Raw genomic sequence first — 22,588 nt, 5'->3', positions numbered from 1 at the left:
GGCCCAAAATCTTCCTTCTTATTTATTCACTTATATATGTTCCCAAACATATTATAATAGATCCAACAACAAGCCAAAGTCCCAGGTTTCTTAATGGACAAAAGTACAAGCAATTCATCAATAATGAAGGTGCTACAAAAATTGGAATCTGCCCCAAAATAGAAATCCAACCCAAGAGACTTTTTCTCTCTCTCCCTCTTCCGCCTCCTTTCATCTATCAAATTTCTGCAACCTCTGCTCTTCTCCAATGGAGCTGAATTTTGGACACCCTATAGTTTTTGAGCATATGAACAACTTTCAAGAAGGAACCATTTCTGTTTGAGTGACGGAAATTAAAGTGTTGAAGCTCCAAACATGACAGTCGGATTCTTGCAGATTTCGAAGCTGCTGTGATGTTTCGAAGATCTGGAAATATTTAACCATTAGTTCATTCTGAATTTTTGATATGTTATGAAAGAAACGATGAGGAACAACTTCAATGAAGAAAGCATGCTGATCTGAACAATAGAAAATGGAGTTTCGAAGCTCACAACAAATCTGACGGGTTGACAGAAAAATAATAACCAGTCATTCATCATACCTGAATTTCTTGAGTTATACAGCTCCGAGGGATCTCAATTTTGTATATGTTGTAGTTCACAAGTTAAGGAACAACTTTGATGAAGAAAGTATGTTGATCTGAGCAAGAGAAAATGGAGTTTTTGAAGCTCACAACAAGTCTGACGCGTTGATATACAAATGACGAGCAATCACTCATCATACCTGAATTTCTGGAGTTGTACTGCTCCGATGGATCTCCAATTCGGATATGTTGTAGTTCACGAGCTAAGGAACAACTTTCATGAAGATGGTTTTTCGATCTGAGCCACAGAAAATGGTGTTATATTGAAGAAAAGCTAAAGGCAGACTAAAGGAAAGCAAAAATGGTAAAGCAAAGCAAAAGAAAAGCTAAAGGAAGACAAAATCATGGCACATGATAATGAGTCATACCCTACCCCTCATTGGAGTCGAATACACCCATCCTCCAAAATCATGACAAAAAAACAATATATGAAGAAAGAGCCCTGGGTTACCACTTCGAAAAGAAACAAGTGAAGTTTTCCTACTCATGACATTGACTACTAGCTAGACACCTCATTCGGCAACTCTCTTCGCCTGAAGACTTGGGGGACTCCCACCATATGCTACTGCACCTTGATACTCGGCAGTCTCACAACCACTCAATGACTTGGATTTTTCAAGTCTCCAACCGAGAAGTTTTCCTCACTCGGGAAATTAAGGGAACACTACCTCAAACTACATGCTTCACTCACAAAGCTTCAACAATACAGGTTTCAACAGAAGCAAAAATTCAAAGAACTTTATGAAGAAGGCTTTGGTGTATTTAACACAATATGTTGAAATGAAGCAAAACTTATTTATTAATATTTTCGATAAGCCACAAATATGTACATATACATGAGTCAAAATAAACAAACAAAAGGGAGCCTTCACAAAGGTTGCTTAGGGGAAGTCTCAGCAGTCAGTAGAGCCCCAGAAAGAGAAAGCACCGGAGGGTGGTTATCCGGAGCCTCAGTACTTGACAAAACCCCAGAAGGAGGAGGCATTGGAGGTTTATCATTTGAAGCTTCATTACCAGGTACAGCCCCAGAGGACGAAGGCAATAAATGCCTTTGGAACAAACCCACAAACCGCTGATGATCAAGTAAAACCTTACCATCAGATTCCTTCATCTGGTCAAGCTTCCTCTTCATGTTTGTAGCATAGTCATGGGCGAGCCGGTGCAACTGCTTATTCTCATGCTTGAGCCCTCTAATCTCCTGTTTGAGACTCATCACTTCAGCAGCCAATGATTCAACTTGGCGGGTTATAGCAAATAGGCGTTGGGCCATATTAGACACAGAACCTGCACACTGAACACTAAGAGCCAGAGAGTCCTTAACAGCCAACTCATCAGACCGTTTGGAAAGTAGTCTGTTATCTTTGGGAGTGAGAAGGTTCCTGGCCACCACTGCAGCGGTCATATCATTCTTCATCACAGAATCCCCAACGGTAAGAGGACCAGTAGGGGATATGAAGGATGGGCGCCATATGTTGTCTGGAGAAGGCGTGGCTGTCTCTTCTCCAAGGTTCAAGTCAAAACGACGGTCGGAGGGTCCAGACATTTTCAAATGTGTTGAAGAGGGAAGAGGTCAGACAAATCAAGATCTTAGAAGTGCAAGAAATGAGCTTCTACTGGTAGAGATTCAAGTGTGCTGTGGAACTTAATGCCAGCCTCTATAAAAATCTGCACTCGACGGAGCTTCAGAAATCGAAGAGGCGTTTGCTTTCTCAAAAGCTGGGCTGCTCAGAGACCACGAGGGCCGATCTCAGAAATCGAAGAAGCACCTGCTTTTTCAGCCTCGTCAGCACCTGTCACATGCACACTCAGCTTTGCGGAAATTACGGGCAATCTGTCGAAGATTTCTGGTGAAGTAGAAAGCACGTGAATCTTACTGTTCAATCACCGCTCTCCATATGCACCATCAACTCCTCGGGTACCACATATAACTTTGTCAAAGATCTCTGACAAAGTTTAGGCACGAGAATTTCGAAGTTCCAGCTACCCTACTATTACCCATAAGGGTAAAGGAACAGCACCACTGCTTGACAACTGGAAAGTCCCTATGTGTGTCGACCTCCGTGTTTTGCGGCAAGACAGGTTGGCAAGAACGTCCAACCTTTACTCACATTCGAGAAAAGACTCCCAACATAATTACTTTCTCAAAAACCGGAGTAGCACCGCTTTCCGAATCTCGAGAGTCAGATCCTCGACGGGATTGCTTGTTCGAAAACCGAAGAGGCACAACTCTCAGAACTTCGAGAGCCAGATTTCCTTAGATAAAGCTTGTCTGTAATCTTCACACGTAATATCAGCTTTCCAGATACCACATACCACTTTTTCAAAGTGCTCTGACAAAATTAAAACACGTGAAGCTGGCAGCTCCCACTACATTGCTGTGACCAAGAAGGGTAAAGGAATAGCATTACTACTTGTTATTGGGAAATCCCTATATACATTGACCTCCCTCCTCAACGGACAGGCAAACCTGCAAAAATGCTCAACCCTTTCTCGCATTCGAAAAGGCACCCTCAACATAACCTCTCGAAATACTCAGCTTTATTTCCCCCCGATAATACCTCAGCAAATAAGCCACACCAAGAACAAGAGTATCTCATATCATCAGGGTCGAAAGCAAGAGTATCCCATATCATGCTTTCTCCCTGTCTTTGTCTTTGTCCTTGTCCACACCTGCAGGACAAGGAGAAAGAGAGCAGTCAGTCGGAACCTGAAATCAAACCTCCAATTTGGAACTGACTGCCTGGAGCCTTTGCCTAGTTGCTTACTTAGCATTGCTCTCGAGTACTCATCCTCAACTGCTGTCAAGGTCACGAATTCCACCGGCAAATACCTCATGACAGTTGATCAGATATTGGCTTTTTACACTGAAGCTGCCAAGCGTGGATGAGTCACTATGAAGGAATGTTCTGAAGGACCATTTAAATGCAAAGGTTGCACACCACTTCTGCCATGCAAAAGATTGAAGCAGAAGGTTCAACGGTGAGCTGAAACAGATCACTACAGCACGACACCTTTCCATACCACATTCATTATTCCGTCAACAGCAAAAGTATCCCATATCATCAAGGTCGAACGTACTCTAGATTTGATGGACTTGTTTTGACCCTCAAATTTTTGAGTCGGCCTTATACTCTGAAGGGCACCAGAAAACCCTCCAGCACAGTTCAAGAATAAGCCTGTGGAAAGTTACTTCTTCAAAAGCAAAAGTATCTCATATCATCTCTTATCCATTTGCTTCTCCTTATCCTGGCAGTTGAATAAGAGACAAGGAGAAGGAGAACAATCAACCGGAAGCCGAAGTCAAACCTCTGATCCTGGGTTGCTTACTTGGAAGTTTGACTGCTTACCTTGTCTGTCACCTCTTTCGGCAGATCTCCTAGCTCGGCGACTTGGGGGACTCCTACTATAGGGTTTGTATCGCACTTGACCAAGCCCGAAACTACAAGTAAGCTTCAAAGTGAAATTGATACATTACCTTGTGCATCTTCATCAGCTAAATACACCATTCCCGGATGGAGGAAAGGTACTTCCAGAGAAGGGCAGATGAAGATCAGACCACACTTCGGTACTTAGAAGTTTCGTGATTACTCAAGGGATTGGATCTTGCAAGTCCCCAACCGAGGAGTTTCCCTCACTCGGGAACTTAGGGGAGCACTGTTTGTACCATACTTGACCAATCCCGAAACTACCGAGCACCGGCCAACGCTATACTGTCAAGGACCCAGAAGAGTTCCCCTCCGACCAGGAGGCCAATCACTACTCGACACGTGTCAAGATTAGAAGCCAATCAGAGCGCAGCACGTGTCGACATCAAGAACCAATCATAACATGACACATGTCAATGTGACAAAGCTACAAGTTTTTCTATAAATAGGGGTCATTCCCCCACAATATGGCCTAATGCCATTTGGGTTAAATCATTCACAATAACTCACTAAATTGAGAGCTTGATCCTTTGTACTTGTGTAAGCCCTTCACTACTAATAAGAACTCCTCTACTCCGTGGACGTAGCCAATCTGGGTGAACCACGTACATCCTGTGTTTGCTTCTCTGTCTCTATTCATTTACGTACTTATCCTCACTAGTGACCGAAGCAACCAAGCGAAGGTCACAAAACCTGACACTTTCTGTTGTACCAAAGTCTTCGCTGATTTTGTGCATCAACACATCTAATATAGCTCACAAGTTTGTTGTACAGTCTTTCCACCCATGGCACCACCTACATCATTATCAACAGTAGCCTAATAGGCTTGAGTTAATCCATCATAGAAAAACTGATGCTAATTCTAAAGGATAATGATAGTGAGGACATTGGATTAGAAGCATTTTAAAGCGTTCCTAAGCTTCATGGGGTAGCTCACCCTCCATCTGGGCAAAAGTGGCGATCTTACTCCTGAGTTCAATAATCTTCTGATGCTAATAAAATTTTCCAACAAACTTATTATAAATTGCTTCCCATGTTGCAAGTGATATGGGTGTCTAAGACATAGTCATTGCTTAGCCTTGTCCTTCATAGTATATGGAAAACACCTCATCCGCAATTGATCTTCACTTAATCCTTGCAAAGGAAAAGTTTGAATTGTAGCAATCAACTTGAAAAATAAATGTGCCTAGTCTTGTCAATGTGAAACTTGAGCATGATTTAACGTTTCATATGTGAATCATGTGAGATTATGTAAACCTTGTGAGTTTTTGAGCCTATACATGATTGAACCATTATGCATCAATCTCATTCCTTCTTGTGTGTATGATCTCACTGTACATGTATCTCTAGAACTTGCTTTATACTTCTCGTCTCATTCATCAATTCATGTAATAACTTGGAAGTGATATAGGCCATCTTTGGATCGTTTGAGCCTTTCATGCCTACCTTATATGCTATGTGTGTCCATAGTAGCCCATTGAGCCTTTAACTAAGCCATTTCTTTGTTAGCCACATCTCTTTACCAAGCTCTGATATTGGAGTTGAGCCCATACACAGAAATCGATTCCTTATTGTTTTGAGAAAGTATTACATGGGTTGTGCTCTTGGGGGTTTCATTTATGTAGAAAGATGGATGGAGCATGTGTATTACAATGAAATGTGAATTTGATGGGTGATGTAGCTTTTGCAGATTTATGCATAGCTTTGCAGATTTGTTTCTTTAAAAAAAAATTTGAAAAAAGAAAAAAAAAATTGGAGAGTGTTGATTTGTTGAAAATGTGTTTGCAGAGTATAAATTTCCTTTTGAAGTTGAATTTGGGGAGTAACAGGTGCTCGAGGTTTTATTATTTTGCTTTCAATTTGAGGTGGTGTGATATTGAGGTGTTGGAAAACAACTAAAGTGTACTTTCTCAATATTTTTTATTTCCATATCCTTTCTTTCATTAGCCTATCACCTTTAGCCCCATTACAACCGTAATAAAGTCCTATTGATCTAAGGTATTACTTAAATATTGATAGCGAGTTAGGTGGACAAGCAAGCATATGGCGGCATGTACAATGAGATCACTTGAGTGAAACACATTAACCAAAACTTATGAGTGAATGATCGTATGTCTTGTGAGAAGCTCACATGTTTGCATATGATGATTTAAAGGAGCTTGGAATTGCATTGACATGGCTAGCTCACACATGACATTTCAACGTTTTGTTTGAAGGAAATTTGGTTAACTATTGGATGATGTTTTGAGCTCTTGTTGCTTAGTTCTTGGCTGTTTGTTTCATGGTTAGCACTTATCTCTAAAATCGAAATTGAGAAGTTGGCTACTAAGTTGTTGAGTCTAGTCTTAGTTGAGTGGTTTTGTTTTATGTTTTGTTTTGCTAGAGGACTAGCAAAAATGTAAGTTTGGGGGTATTTGATCACTCATATATTTCATGCATTTATACCATCCATTTCTAAAGTCTTTGTGATGTTTTAGTGTTAAAATGGTTGCATTTTACCTTACCTTGTGTTAGTGTGCAGTTAAATTTTCTTTAGGATCAATTTCAAGCAAAAAGGAGAAAATGAAATAATAAAAACAAACAAAAGAATTGGAAGTGGAGCTTGTCTCCACGGGTGGTGTTTGAAAAAGAAATCAGAAAGCAAAGTGGGGGAGTGAGGATAAAGTGGAGCACTAGGAAGTGGGATGAGGCTTGTCTTCCACTTGTGGCATTGGTGCTTTGAAAAATCATTGCCTTTTGTTTAAGGCAACACATGGCAAGACAAAGGAGAAGGGCAGAGAGCAAAGGATTAGAACCATAGAGGGAAAGCACGGCGGAGATTAAAGGAAAGGGCGGACGGCAGAGAGCAAAAGAAGGGAGAGTAACATAGCAGAAAAATAAGGGAGCCGCATCTCCACATGGAAGGAGGATCGGAGAGCATTAGGAGATAACCTCCTTGTAAAAAAGGGTTGTCTCTTTCTTTGATTCTTCATGGATAATTTCTTATGTATTCAAATAATTATGTGTAACTAATTTCTTTTCGCTAGAGTGAGGCCATGAGCCGCAACATGATTACGTAGATTTCTCTTTCAACTGCTTAAGTGTTGTTACATGCTTGCCTTGATATTTTCAATCTCTAAATTAAACTATCTATGTGTCTTGATGATTGATCACCATTAGGATGCTTAGAAAAGTCATTGGATGCAATTTTGAACGAATGTCACGTTAAAATTGGTTATGCTTCTTGTGATTGAGGATTGTAATTTCTCCTAAGGTAAATATCATACTCTTAGGGATTACATGGTTTAACAAAAGGATTTTCATCAAGATTAATGAATCATTCATGTTTATATTTAATCCAAATGTCATGGATAAATTGCATGTAGTGGTATGCGTTTTAACTTGAATGTCACAAGTAAAATATACACAAGGAAAACCCAACCTTCAAAGCATATATGTTTTCGATTACTTAAGCAATTGGACGAGCTACGTAGGAGTGTTGTTGGTAAAAGGTTGAACTCTAGCATATTGTCAATCTATTTTTCTTCAATCATTTATCTTATCTTGAGTTTATATATTTACTTGTTTTGTTTAGTTGGATCACTATTCCTATAAGCCAATTCCCATTTTAGATATTTGTTTAAGTCACATCCAGTAGTATTTAGTTTCGTCAAATTAGTGTAGTTCTTAGAGTTAAATAAGTTAAATACACAAAAACTCGTAAATTGTTTATATCAGTCACTGAGGAGATCGACCTTGCTTGAGCCATTCTATACTATAAACATTTGTTCTCTTGCAAGAATTTTCTATGGTTTAACCCTTGTTTTACAAGTGGTAAAAATCACCATCAGCAACCTTAGCGCGAGAACCTTAAAGTTATGATTACACAACAATCTTTCTCTTACTGTTCATTCCTATTTATGCTAACTGTCTAACTTGCTAACTAAGAAACCTATAACAACTGACTAACAAACTTAGAAACTATCCATCTCAGCCATACACTTGGCACATTTTGATGATGCCATTTGGCATCATAACATTTTCATGAGTTCGAATACAAGATTTTCTGGAGGGAATCGGATCCCCTCTGGACCCAAAGGAACTGAGCTCAAGGATCAACTCCAATATCAGAGCTTGGTAAACGGCTACAATTATTATAACTTTTAGAGGGCCCCCTTGTTTGTAACTGTTGGATCAAATTTCAATGGCTCGGATCATTTGATGAGTGGGCTCAGTTCCTTTGGGCCCAGAGGGGATTCGGTTCCTTTCTGGAGATTACTTGGATTCTCTCCCCAATGAGTTGAGGTTCCTACGGTGGCCTGAATGTCCGTTACAAGCTTTGCCATCCAATTTTAACCCCAAGAAACTTGTTCAAATGTCTATGCCTCGTAGTTGCTTGTCAGAACTTGGAGGGGGATTCATGGTATTTAAAATTATTTTTCGTCTTATTTTCAAGAGTTTTTTTTTTTTTTAACTAATTAGGCTTGGTTAGTATTTTTTTATATGGTTATCTTGTTTGATCTTCTTTTTATCGTTTGTATCATAGGGTTTATAAAAATCTGACATCTATCAACTTGGAGAGGTGCAAATTCCTAACAAAAATCCCAAATTTCTCTGGAAACTTAGAGGACTTGAATCTAGACTTCTATACAAGGTTAGTTGAGGTTCATTCTTCCGTTGGATTCCTCGGAAAGCTTGTCCACTTGAGTCTTAAGGGATGCTACTGATTGTGGAAGGCTCGAGACTTTCCCGGAAATTGTGGAAAAGATGGAACTCTAAACATGCTTGGACCTATCCTGCACTGACATAAAAGAGTTGCCATCATCAATTGGATATCTCAGTAGTCTTGAACAGTTGTGTTTAAGTGAGTGTGAAAACCTTACAGATCTGCCATTAAGCATTTATGTGTTGCAACATCGAAAAGGTCTTCATTTATGTGGATGCCCGAAACTCGTTACATTACCAAATAAGGTGAAGTCTGAAGTTTCATGTAGTGTACAACCACTTCCTTTGGTGCGTCCGACTAGCACAAGGATTTCACATGACAGTTACATAAAGCGCTTCCCAATCTTGAGCAATTAAACGTCCAGGGAGGCAGTTTATCAAAAATGAATTTCCTTGCTACTCTTGATTGTGTGTCTACGTTATTCAAACTTGATGTATCGGGAAGTAATTTTGTTAAGTCTTCCCGAATGCATTATCAAATTTGTCAGCTTGAGGATTCTAAGCTTGCATGGATGCAACAGGCTTGAGGAAATTCCAAAACTTCCACTGAAGGTAGGACATGTAGATGTCAGTGATTGCGTATCCTTGGCAAGAATTTCAAAATTGCCAAACATTTTGGAACATGGAGACGCATAAATGTTTATTTGGATGGACTTGTCCAACTGAGTTAGAGTCAGCTGGTGTGGTTGTACTATTTTCCGTTGTGTCAAGTGTTAACGGAGCTGAAGGAAGTGAAGCGTCCAACACAGCCACCTCTTACGTGCAGAGTGCATTTCAATTTTGACCTTCTTGGTAAATGATTACCCGCTATAAAAGCTGCGGAGTCCACCTGGTAATGCCACTGGATGGCAGCAGTGAAGATATACCAAAAGTCTATACGGAGGTATTGGCTGATGAAGATGCTGGCTGCTCATCAAGGTCTGGGGAAGGTATCACGCCATTGGAGGTAAAGATGAAGAAAGCAGTATTGGAAGTGTTTGAAGAAGATGGCTACTTGTGCTACAAAGATGAGGAAGTCCTGAGAATAATATCCTTTCAGATGTGTGTATTTGCCACTTCCATTGCACCCACTACAAGTACTCTATTGATTAATGTCGCCGTGCTGTGGTTTTTTGCTTTGGGGTTAATTCAACAATACCCTCCCAATGTTTGTGTTGTTTCTTCTCGAAAGTTGACTACTTCTGCTACCACTACTCTAACAGTGATCAAGACCATCAAATCAGCACTGACTACTAAGGGCATCAGCTGTGAAGATTCAGATTTTGGAAGATGCAAGACTTTTTTTCTCACTATCTTTGCTTCTTGCTGAGTTTTGGTGAATGGTTCTTTACTGGTGCTTCCGCTCGTTGCTTTGGTATGGCGTTTCTTGTATTGCAGTCTTATCGGTCTTCGTGGTTCATCTTTTCTGGGTGGTGCATGCACGCAGATATGCAGCGCGCAGTTTTGACTTGCTTTGCTAAGCAAATGACCAAGCCTTTACGTGTAGTTTAGCTCACGTAATCCTTCGTCACCCTCAATTTTTGTTGCTTTCAGTTTTTTCTATGTACTTTGCTGCTTACTTTTCTTCAATAATATAACCGAAAACTAAATAAAAAAATACATCAACTTGATAGTATTGCAAAATAACAAAAAACGAAATAAATAAGACAATATATAACACATAAAAACACAAATAGGAAAGAAATTACTTTGTTTTGCTTCATTAAATCTTCCATGGCCACAACTTCTACATATGTTACGAGGAGTAATAAAATACAAAAATTGAAAAGAATATGATCTCTATTCTCTCACTATGTATCTGTGTTCCCGAGTGCAAAAATATGAACAATTTGCACAACAGAAATGGTTGCATTTACAAAAAGACATTTAAGCAGAAGAACTGGCCTCGATGCTAGCAGAAGAGAACTCGTTAATTAATCTGGGTACCTCTTCTTCCAATTTTAGAATCTCACTAGCATATCTAAGAGCTTCATCTACAGTATCAGACTCTAGCGCTGTAACCAGTGAAACAAACAACTTCCTATCTGTTAGAGAATGAAAGAGCCTTTTGAACTTCACTGCAATATACTGAAAGGCTCGGTGAGCCAACGTGGGGTTATTGCTGTTATTGTGGCTACTGCTGGGATTCTGGCTGGGTACTGGATTGAAATCATTAAACCATTCGCATCGAGTGAGAGGGACTTCGTCAATCTTTTCTTCCAGAAGATCAAACTTGTTGAGTATCAGAAGGAAGTTTTTTTGGTCAAAGGCCCGATGAGTAACAATATTTTCAAATAGCTGCTTACTTGCCATCATCTTGTTTATGGAAACCCCATTAACATCTGTATAAAACTCATCGTAGTCTGTCAATGAAACACAAAATGCGACCATATTAACATCTTCAAACATCTCGACCAACTTGCAGTTTCCTCCAAGGCTGCTCTGATGCACTCTAATTAGTTGGTACCTGCGAAGAAACCGATGCCAATGCTTTTTAAAACACTGAATTATCACACTGCCCCTTATGATACTTTGATACCCTGTTTCCCAAAACATGAAATAAAATTGCTCAAGTTTTCCTTTTTAATATAGTCATAATACTAGTCAACGTTTCAGCAATTAAGAAACTGAAACAAAAAAGGACCGGCTTAAAACTTCGAATTCAAGATCATATCTTGGAAATGAAATTAATTTTCAAGTAACTTATCGCTCGTTTAGCCTCAAACAGTTATATTCCTTACCTTTGTTTCCCTTCATAAAATTCCACTGATTATGGTGTATGTATTATAAAAGTTTCATCTTAACGACTTCTCCTAGTTATAACTAATATAAAACTGCATACCAATTTCTATCCATTGGGCAAAGCATGTCGACACTAAATTTAATCAGCAATATTAAGCAAGATATTGGCTAACTCAATGAAGAAAGATTAATGCAATTGTTGCTCAAGCATGAATCACGAAACCTAACCTTAACGAAGGGTCATGCTGATAAGGAGGGTCCAGATTGCTGTTTCCTGCTGATGGGGGAATCGAAAATTCCATGCTCGTAAGGCTATTGGATGAGGTGATTCCCTCAGCATACAAGATGTCCATGTCTGAGGGCTCATAATCTGTCCTTGAAATCTCAACGGCCTGCTCAGAAGAATAAGCATTAGAATCGAGTAACACGCATAAAATTTAGAGATAGCGTATTATCCACGTTCCATGTTAATATCCAAATTTATCCACAAGATCTAAAGAAACATTCTGAGCATCTGGCCCATCAAGTAATTGAAAACTCAAAACCAAAAGAGCAGAAGCACTTTGAGAGTGTGAATTGGCTAAAACTAAAGGGCAAGGAACACAGAGCATGATCTCACCCGATTAAGAAAATATGCAGCTGGTCTGGGCAGCGTTTGTATTTCATTCCTCCGGTCGTATGTGGCTTGAATAGCAGGATCCTTCCACAAATCCTCAACAAATGGTGCATATTCACGAGTAGCTGCTGGAAATATGGCTTCCAGATTACCAGATACCATAGATTTGAGGAGCCAATCAGAAAAAGCTTTCAGTCTTGGACCAATGGAATATTTCGTTTTATCGTCAAGCTGGCTTGTATTTCCTGTGTAAACTGAATAACTTCAGGCACGACTCCATCATGACAATACTGATAGCAACAAATTCATACAAAAGGCAAGCATATAACTTGATGTTTAATATGTTACTTATAACCCAACCAATAATACAATCAAATAATAGAAAGATACATCAACTTGACAGGAAATTAAGAGAGTAATCCACGAGAAAAGCACAAAATGTTATCTAAAAGGAACGATCTGTTATTCCAATAAATATTGAGGTGTAAATACCAAGCAAATGTTTCAGTTTGTAAAACCAACATCTAGAAAGCACTACCTCCGATAATAAGGCTGTCCCCAATGGAGAGGGCTAAACGTCCAAGAGCAAAAAGATGACCTGATGTGTCCAAAAATTCATCTCCAACCAATGTCTAGGCTATAATTCTATAGAGTCCACCCGGCCATTATTTAGCCAAAGAGGCATCAGGCTGCCTAAATGTAGCCCCTCACTAAGCCCCTTTTTTGGGACCCAGCTTCTTAGTTGCAATCATTGCTTCAAACTCAATGGCTAGATTTGAAAACATCTTACGGTAATTTTACCTAAATTATCCAATAAATTTAAAGTATAAACTTAAAACTAATAAACTATTGAGAGGGCTATGTTTAACCCCCTTTGTTAGAGATGGTATATGAGTATGGCCTAACACTAGTCATTTAAAAATAATTTTTTATAGGGCTATAATTATGTGAAGACGGAAAAATTGATGTTAGCCTTTTTCCACATGCTGGGTAACCATCTTCCTCTTTATGTAATACAAATTGTGTTTCTTATCCAAACCAAAAAATAATTACAAATTGATTTAAAAAGGCCAGATCATAAGCATATGGAGTGGAGAAAACAAGGAATCAATTTATTTGTACCTGACGGGCCTGGTTCATCCAGAAGGTGTCCTTTTCCTTTTCTCTTCTCAATCAAACTTTCTTCTTCAAACCACTCACGTCCTTCAAGCAGTATACCGAGATAACTGTACAATCTGCTCTGTATCATCAACTTAATACTTTGCCGTTCATCTTCAGAGAAAGGAACATTGTACAAAATCTTGGCCTAAAATAAGTAAGTACTTATTGTCAGAAGAAATGCACGCATCATTTGGAATAAATATCGCAGTTCCTTCAAACAGTTTATTGAACTCAGTCGAAAACTTTACCGAAATAGAACATTGGTTCCTATTACTGATATGGATGGGAAAAAGAAAACAATGAGTCACTTGCGGTAAAAGAAGAACGAGTCATGTTTAGTTATCTGTGTGCATGTTTGCACTTGTTGATTATTCAATAGAACACTGCTGCTGAGAGGATGCACCATACATAATTACATGCACATTACGCGGTAGTGCATTCAGAAATATACAAACATATATATATGGTTACACATTTCCGATGTGCATGCAGAGTCAACTTTTTACAGGTATAAATATACAAAATAAATCAGGAAATGTTTTTTGAAAACTTCAAGTTCTGTCAATTCTAGTTCATCTGTCAAGTTTCACCAATGATTACTATCATCTAAAGCTTTGTAGAATTAATAATTTTTACTGACCCTGAAGCTATGAAATAGGAAATGCACCAATTAGGTTATGAGCTTAATGATATTAAGAAATCGGTAATTGGGTCATTCCCTCCTCAAAATGTCTTACCTGTTTAAATATAGTGCTTGTACCAGATTTATGATGTCCAACTAGAACAATTTTGTTAAGCATTTTCTCTTCAAAGGTATTCTGGGTGTTCACTTCTTCTGTCGAAAGATTTGCAGAATCAGAAGGAATTGGCAAAGACAAGATGTTACAAACCAGCTTTATTGTAGTCTGTAGAGAAGTAACTTCACAGTTAAGGGATGCTTGACGCATAAGATTGATTAGGAAAGGCACTCAACTTATTGCATATCACATGCGTACAAACCTTGTCCCATATCTTTCCTTTTACTTGCTTCATTCCTTCTTCCTGATACGACCCATCTGCACTCACCCAGTAGTGAAGATTTCCTTCACATGGCACTCCAGCCAACTGCATAATTCCAACAAAAAACATCAAACGATGTGTTTTTTCAAAGCTTATAATAGACCAATGAACTTGAATGAGTCCAGTATAAAAACCTTCAGCATGAAGGCCTCTAACTTAGTGATCTCCCGACCGTTTATCAATATATTTGTATCCCCGTTACTAGCATTTTGCCTTATGTGACCTCGCACATTCAAGTGAGGGCTAATTATTTGGCAAGGCCTATGCCCTTCCTGTTCATTTCAAGCAGAAACATCATCACATTGTAGTGCAAGTTACAACAATATAGAGTTCTATTATTAACAAGCTGATTTAAAAGTTGAGCTGAATTCAATTTTTACCTTTCCCCAAAAACCAGATACTTTATCATACCAATAGCATCCTGGTTTTAACTTTTTTGGCGGGTTTCGGCAACTTTGCAATCGAACCAGCTCTTCCTGCGATAGATGTTCGTCGTTCACAAAAATAAGATTGCCTGGCAGTTGATTTGCTTGGCAAGATATCTCGGCTTTCATTATCAGTTCAACTTCCGATTTAGTGAGAAGCCGCTTGAGCATCCTAGAACACTTGCCCAGCTTCCTTCGCCTTGACTCGTCAATTTCAAAACTAATGCAAGTAATACATTTTCTTCCTTCCGGCATTGACCCCATTGCTCTCAGCACACAATTATAGCAATACTTAGCACCACAAACAATGCAAACCTCCTTCTCCGTGAGTCTGTTTCCTTTCCCACATCGATAGCACGACCCTTTCTTCCCATTTCTCTCAACTGTAGGCCTCACTTGCACATCTTCTTCCCCATCAGAAAGATCATACTCTTCTTCCTGAACAATGTCATTCGAGTCAGGATCACGGAATGTCACAGCTGATGGTCTTTTGACATGGTGAGGAATTTCATCCGCATCAGCTTCCTCTCTACCAGAAAAAACCTCAGAGGAAAGACTCTGTGAACTCGAACCAGACTCTGATGAACCCCAATCACCGGGGCTCATATCATTCTGAAAACCTTGAGCTTCTGGACCATCATCAGGTAGTTCAAGCACACCCTTTGAACTTCCAGACAGACTGCCAGAAAACGCCAAATCCCCAGAGCTTTCGACTTTATCTGATAAAGTCGACACACCCTTTTCGCCTTTGCTAATTTCCAATTCAGCAGGAGTTACTGAATCGGAAGAAACAATTTCCTTTCCAAACTTTGCTTCAATTGCAAGTTTCGACTCTTTTTTCGGTTTCTTGTTAGATTTCGCAATCGGTTGAATAACAGGGAGGGACGAATTGTTCAAGAGAGAGCCTGAAGAAACCGGAGCAGCAGTTGGGATGTGGTGAATATCAACCGGAACTGCATTTGGGATAACATAACCTACCGGAGGACCCTTGTATTCATCGGCAAACGAAAACTCCAACTCCGTGCTAAAATCTACGGGATCGACGCCGCCGCCCCCACCAGAAGCGGCCATAGCAGAACTCAATTTTCTCATCACACACGCCATACCAGAGGTAAAAAAAAATTCACCAAAAAACCAGCAATTCCAACAACATAACAAACAAATATCAAAAACCCACCATCTTAACCCTTTAATTCGAAAACCCACGAAGCCAAACGAGGAATAAACAAAACCCAGGAAGCAAAATTCAAAATTTTCACAAACCCATCAAAGGAAAGGTCTGGAAATTTGAGGTAAAACCCTCCAACAACCTCCTCACGCTGCCCAAAACAAAGAAGCAAAATAACAAAAAACACAGAAACTCTCTGATGGAAGTCGCAAGTATAGAGATGCAGACTTGGAGGAAGACTTAATCGTTGACTTGCCATTTTTCTCCACGCGGTGATGTCACGGATGCCACGAAATTGCTAAGAATTTCTCACAGAAACAACAAGAGAAGCAAATCGCCACACTACACAACAACAAATGGAAGGCCGAGTCTTCAAACTGAGAGGGTGTGGTTCCCTGCAATTACATATACACAAGTAAATCTAGTCCTCCCTTGTTTTCGTCGAAAACGACATCTTTCTGGTTGTGGAAGGGGTATTTTCGTCCCTCTGATATGTCCGTACGATCACTTTCTGTCCCTTATTGGTGCATGGAATGATGGAATAATTATTGACGCGGTGAGCTCCGGCGGAGCTGCAATTTTGTCGGTCAACTTAGAAACGCGTACCCGTTTAATGTGCTAAATTTTCCTTTTACTAACTAATCTAACTTTATAAAATTTAACAAATATCATTAAGTAATATCTAGTTGTTAATATTTTTTTCTATAATTTTATGCCCCCATTAGGATTAGGAAGAACAATTCTTTTTATGGAAAAAAGAAATGCATATTTTGGGGTTGAGGTGAAGTGAAGAAAAACGTTGTTTTCAAAAGTATGAGTAAAGCTGCTTCTGCTTTTTGTTGTTTTGGAACTTTGATTTTGACAAAAAGAACTCTTTTTTCATTTACCAAACACAATTTTAACTCTAGCTTTTTCAAAAAGCTACTTTTAAAATAATTTCAGCAATGTCAAACCAACCTTAGTGCACCAAGGAAGGAATGTTTGATTTGTGGCTTAATAAAGGAGACAGACAAAATGGGTGAGAGACCACTCAATAAATTTAATACCTAAAATTCCCAACAAAAATAATAACGTGGTTTAATAATTAAGTTGTTTGTTGAATTAATCTTCTAATAATCAGTCATAGGAGGAGAGGAGCATCCAGAAATTTTCTTTGGACTCTCAAAGTTTTCAATTGGTCGGTGGAGAGTCAAGAAAATCTATAGATTATCTAGTGGGAATTTGAATAGAGAGCTTCTAATGCACCTGAAATTTTGATTACTCACTTAACACTTGAAACAACATTTTTGCGGGGTTAAAAGTTCATGCAAAGTTTTAATGAGGTCATACCATTATTACATCGTATGATTCTTACACATTCTTCACCTTTTTAATGAGTATTATTGTATCATGCAAGCACCTAGAAGAAAATTTTGAAGGAAACCGGGTAGATAAGCACATTTAAATTTCTCTCGACTTATAAAATCTAAATCTGCCTACAGTTAGTGGGCTTTTATGTTTTTTTTCTAGTTCAATATATTTATCGTGAGGTTTGCTCACCCGTACTCATGGGTTGTGCATAGTTTGCATATGACACAGGTAGATAGTGTATTGACAACATATCTCATCATTTTTATAGCACATACATAGTGTCTCGTCATTATATTGTCAATAAAATAGAGATATGTCGTCAACATGGATCATGTGCAAACCATGCGCACATCACAAATGCGTAGGTGACCATTTCTATTTTTTTTTTTTAATAAACGATAGTATCTACACCAAGGGATAGGGGCATGGGCTAAGTCTTACAATGAGCAAACCATTTCTGTTTTGGGTAATGCTAGAGAGACCAATTATTTAGAATAAATTTTGGAAATCATATGACGTGGCTGTCGATGATTGGATTATTATTAAAACATTAATTAACGAACTTATTTTTTTATTTGTGATATATCACATAATTTACAAATACAGTCTAAAAATTGATTTACCTAGCATTACTTTTCTATTTTTATCAGTACGTGCAAGAGATTTTTTTTCATTGGGTTTGGATTTGGGTGCATGCATGCTTTTATCATGCGCATTCAAGATTATGTTCTAATTATAGCCTAAAAGTCCAATCCATCATCTTTAAAGCAGGCCCCCATAGCCCAACATCTCTTGCTCCTCTTGGTCTAAAATAAGCCCAAACACCACCTGATTCTTTAGTACTATACCTGATAATTTCTCACACGACTCGTTAACATGACACAAAAATGATAGGAAAATAATGAGTTTCGGGTTACCACGATTGGTTATTATCAAGTCACCCATCGTTAATAATGGTTTCTTAACGGGTTTACACGCAGGTAACTCGTTTCAACCCGTTCAGATGTTTGATAATTTTAAACTACTAAAAAAAAACCTTACAAGAAAAAAACTTACAAGTTACCACAATAGCCATAGTACTTAATCTCACATAAGGGATTAAAAATTTCCGATCACATTAAAAATACCAAAGCACATTTAGAAATTCATAATAATTCATTACAAGTATGAAAAATGTGAAAAAAAAATATGTAAACGCTTGTGATTGCATTCTCTACGATGTGGCAATGAGTATATCGTAGTTTGAATTTTAAAAACCTACAAACCCTATGAACAGTGTTTTTAGGGGATTTCAAAATAAACAAAAGTACATTATGATTAATGTACAAGTTGAAAAAGGTGAAAGAATATATAAACGCTCATGATTGCATCCTCTACACTTAGACAATACTTACATCGTTGTTTAGATTTTTAAAATCCTCTGAACCCTCCTGGCTACATCGTCACTTAAACAATGGCTCCACAACCTTGAAAAAAAAACTTCCTTCATTTTGCATATCCTTAAACATTTGATATTTGTAGTCCTAATGTGTTTTTTTTTTCACTAGCTTCTTATTTTGGGGTATGTAATAATTGAAAGACAAATATATTTTTATGTTTTGAAATAAGATTTATGTGACAATGTGATATGTAGACTGTAGTTATGACTTTTGAAATGAGCACCAATCAAGGACTTGTTAATTCAAATTGCTGGCTAGCTTTTGGTAGCTTATAATTCAAGTCAAAAGATTGAATTTACAAACGTAAATACATGAGAACGTAAATACATTTACTCTGTAGTCATACTCGTGTATATATAGAGTTGTATCTGGCCAAATTAATAATAGGGAAAAAGCCCTATAATTGTGGCAACAAAGCTAGCTAACTAATCTCCCAGAATAATATGCTAAGGAGTTTATAGTCGGTCCATCTGCATGTGCTTTCATAAAACTGCATTAGGCCATGCAAATAATACATAGCCTTTGGGACCTTATACATGCTGGTTTTTTTTTTTTTTGGCATGAACGATATCTACATATTATCTCAGACTCTCACATTCATAGTATCTTGCATTTACTTGCAAAACCCTTTTTTCCAAGGCTTCGTTTGAAAGCAAAATCTGGTGGTCCGCCTGGTCTGGACGGTGCCCTCCCGCTTAATTCATCTAGACGTTTTGGCGCTTTGTCGGCGAGACTACCACCAGAACAGACTGCGCGTGTGCTACACGCTCGTTCAAGGACCGTCGTGTTAGAGCAAACTCTACGATATTTTCTTCCCAAGACTCTCCGGATTTGTCAATAGTGGAGCCGAGCGGCTTCCTGCCTTATCGAAGCGTCCTTCACCGACGCCCGTATTTGCCTCAAGTCCGGAGCGTCCTCGGACACGCGCCACACCTTTACGGACCGGTCAAGGCTGCCACTGTACAACACCCAACCCTGACCTGCCTTGTTCTCGGAGCCGTGATCTTCCACCACGGTTAAGCATTTGACGGGTCCTGTGTGGCCTGTCAAGACAGACAAGCAGGTGTGCGCCCCACCTTCTTCCCTCCTCCATATGCAAATGTTCTTGTCCGCGGATCCGCTGAAAACCAAGTTTCCCGCTGAGGACAAGCACAGCACGGCAAGTTTATGGCCGCGCAAAACTCCGCCATGGGACAAGTGCTTCGCGCGCTCCCAATAATTGACCAACCCATTTGATGATCCACAATAGACAACCGCGGCCTCCTTGTTCACTGCCAATGCCGTCACCGCGTTCTCTTGCTTCAACAACGTCTGAACCAACACATGCGAAGTTCCCTTCCCTTGCAACTCCCTCCTCCACACCTTCACAGTCCCGTCCGCCGAGCCGGTGAACACCAATGACTCGAAACCCACGACGACACTGTTTACTGCGTCCTCGTGAGCTGCGACCGACTCCAAGCATTTGGAATCAGCAATTCTCCAAACCTTGAAAGACTTATCCCACGACCCTGAATAAAGAAGCCCTTGTTCTTCGTTCATGCTCATGCAAGACACTGCATCGAAGTGTCTGATTCGAACAACGCTGCGGTGTCTCCGGACCTCCACGTAGTTTTTCGGCTTCATGGAACTCCGAATAAAATCTTTCATAGTTGGCAAGCTCCCAACCCGTCTGTAATTGCTTGGATTTTTCTCGGAAAGCTTCCAGACTCGGATCTTACCATCCTGATGACCGGTGAATATCCTCTCGCCGGAAGTTACGATGGCTTTGATCAACCCGCTCTTCGATTTGAAACCCGTAAAATCCTTCAAGTTCTTCCAGACACGAATGTTCCTGCTATCCGACCCGGTATAGAGCAAGTCTCCTTTGACAGCCAGCGAATATATGTGGCCTTCTTCCCGGACTAATGATCCAATGAGTCCGTTTAAAGGGAAGTTCTCGTCCAGCGGATTCAACGACGACGGCGTTATCCACGGGGACTTATTGTAGGGTGACGCCGTCGCAGGGTTCCATGGGGACATGACATAGGGTGAACCCTCGGTGCTGCTGCCGCCTTGGGTACTATTGTCGTAGTACCGAGGACTTGTCGCCGAGGCACTGCTACGCCGTGTTGAGTAATCATTATGGTGGCTGTTGTAGTTATTGTTGGTCTCGTTGGTGCTTGTCGGAGACGTCAAGGACGGGTCGGAGGAATGCAAAAGGGCTCCGAATTTCGGCCTGTGGTGGTGGGGGACATTGCGTTCTGCTACCATGGTGCCTCCTCCTCTTTCGTTTCTCATTTACAATTCTAATGAGAAAACGTGAAGAAAAAGAACAAAATGGAATTTGAATATGGATTGAGTGCGAGAAAATTGAGAGGATTTTGACGGAAAATTCTTGATGAAATTAACAGAATGATGGAAAGTTTTTGTTAATAGTGATTTGGAAAGGTGGGAGAGGAGTAAGGGAGCATATATAAATACGAAGGGAAAGGAAAGATTGGTGGGTAGGGTTGGTGCCACGTGTTGGGATGATACGTGGTTGTTTTGTACCGGGAAACCGGGTGTGCCGGTAATTTAAAACGAAAAAGCTGAATTTGGTTGAATCGCTGGATGGATTGGAGATTAATGGACGGGAAAATTGCAGGAATTATCCCTTCAAGTTCAACACAGTTCAAGCAATGTCTTCTTAACTAAAAATTTATGATCATTGATTCATTAACTTATCAAAACGTACAATTATAGTTCATTGCGTCAACTATGTTATAATTTTCTTCAAAATGAGTCATGTGTCACGCAAATGAGGCTGATTAAGGGGCCAATATAAAAAACCAAATGAGAAATATAATTCATCAACTTTAATCTAATTGGAGTAATAGTCTCTCAACTTAACCAAATGTAGCAATGGTCAATCTAACATGACTCATTTTGACATAATTTTGATGAAGTTAACGTACAAGATTATATATATCTGGATGTTTTAATAAGCTACGAGACCAATCGTCATAAATTTAGTCTAAAACCATTACTCCAATTGAATTACAATTTTTGGAGCAATTGCTATGATTTTCTCGTAATGGAGAATAATGTTCACACTTTTTTATTGGGGGAAACACGACACGGGTTTTTTTAGCATGCGTGTGGATTGTTATTACAATTTGTATGCCGATGTGAAAGCGTTTTCATGCTCGGAGGTTTTACTGCACATATCCAACGTTTAATTTGACTTTCGAGTTGGTCAAGGATTTACGTTTCTTGGGTTAACACGACACCGTTTCCTTTATGTTTCGTAAGTGGAGGCTTTTAAGTTCTCTGCATGCACATGCAAATTGTTTTTCATATATTATGGATAATAAAAGAATTGAATTTTCTTAACAGTAAATGGGGTTAATTAAGTTTGAATATTCGCTAAAATTAGTGTAGGGTTTAGTGTTTTATATGTTCACAACTTGTGCCAATTTCCACTGCGATCAGATGCTTAATTATTGCTTCCTTCACTTGGATGGCCAAAGGCGATTTAGTGGCAAACAAGAAATTAGTGAAAACAACTTCAAAAGATCGTGTCCCAAAGTATAAAGATCTGTTAGCTGCGTTTCATTTTATATATTGAGTCTACTGTGCAAATTAAGTAAACGCAAACATTTTATTGTGGTTCGATATATTTCACGTTTAATTTTTAGAGTTTGGGGTCAAATTCTGTGTTAAAGTATGAATTCTTATATATATGCTTTGTTCTCAAATTACTTGTCTCGTAGTACAACAATAGCAAAGCTAGTAGAAGCTTCCAATTTTATGGCACTCAATTTCCACTGTGTTATGTTTAGAGAAAGCGATGTAATAATGTTATTGAATAAAAAACAAAGAAATAATTATTGAGAAGAGTTCCCTAATTAAGTAATGTTTGGAGCGTCCTCATACAAAA

General features: G+C 39.1%; 2 protein-coding genes, 1 long non-coding RNA gene and 1 pseudogene across 3 annotated transcripts; 1 reads left to right on the top strand and 3 right to left on the bottom strand.

Moving 5' to 3' along the window:
• On the bottom strand, window positions 1-1,000 carry LOC126587774 (uncharacterized). Its single transcript, XR_007611221.1, has 3 exons — window positions 763-1,000; window positions 581-678; window positions 1-405 (listed from the first exon to the last, which is right to left on the bottom strand). It is a non-coding gene; the product is annotated as an uncharacterized LOC126587774 (long non-coding RNA).
• Window positions 1,001-4,917: 3,917 nt separating this feature from the next.
• On the top strand, window positions 4,918-5,024 carry LOC126588101 (small nucleolar RNA R71; annotated as a pseudogene).
• Window positions 5,025-10,424: 5,400 nt separating this feature from the next.
• Window positions 10,425-16,264, bottom strand: LOC126587765 (extra-large guanine nucleotide-binding protein 1-like). Its single transcript, XM_050252837.1, has 8 exons — window positions 14,689-16,264; window positions 14,443-14,580; window positions 14,249-14,353; window positions 13,987-14,154; window positions 13,211-13,394; window positions 12,092-12,333; window positions 11,701-11,864; window positions 10,425-11,197 (listed from the first exon to the last, which is right to left on the bottom strand). Exons 1-8 carry the CDS (start codon window positions 15,835-15,837, stop codon window positions 10,618-10,620), a joined length of 2,730 nt encoding a protein of 909 aa, XP_050108794.1. The 5' UTR covers window positions 15,838-16,264; the 3' UTR covers window positions 10,425-10,617.
• A 2,660-nt stretch (window positions 16,265-18,924) lies between these two features.
• On the bottom strand, window positions 18,925-21,105 carry LOC126587767 (protein JINGUBANG-like). Its single transcript, XM_050252838.1, has one exon. The coding sequence runs from the start codon at window positions 20,965-20,967 to the stop codon at window positions 19,525-19,527; it is 1,443 nt and encodes a 480-aa protein (XP_050108795.1). The 5' UTR covers window positions 20,968-21,105; the 3' UTR covers window positions 18,925-19,524.
• Between the last annotated feature and the right edge of the window lie 1,483 nt (window positions 21,106-22,588).

Source organism: Malus sylvestris, chromosome 10 (genome assembly GCF_916048215.2).
Source record: "Malus sylvestris chromosome 10, drMalSylv7.2, whole genome shotgun sequence".
NCBI lineage: Eukaryota > Viridiplantae > Streptophyta > Magnoliopsida > Rosales > Rosaceae > Malus > Malus sylvestris.
The sequence above is the reverse complement of the archived record's forward strand: the minus strand, read 5'-3'. Positions and strand labels throughout refer to the sequence as shown.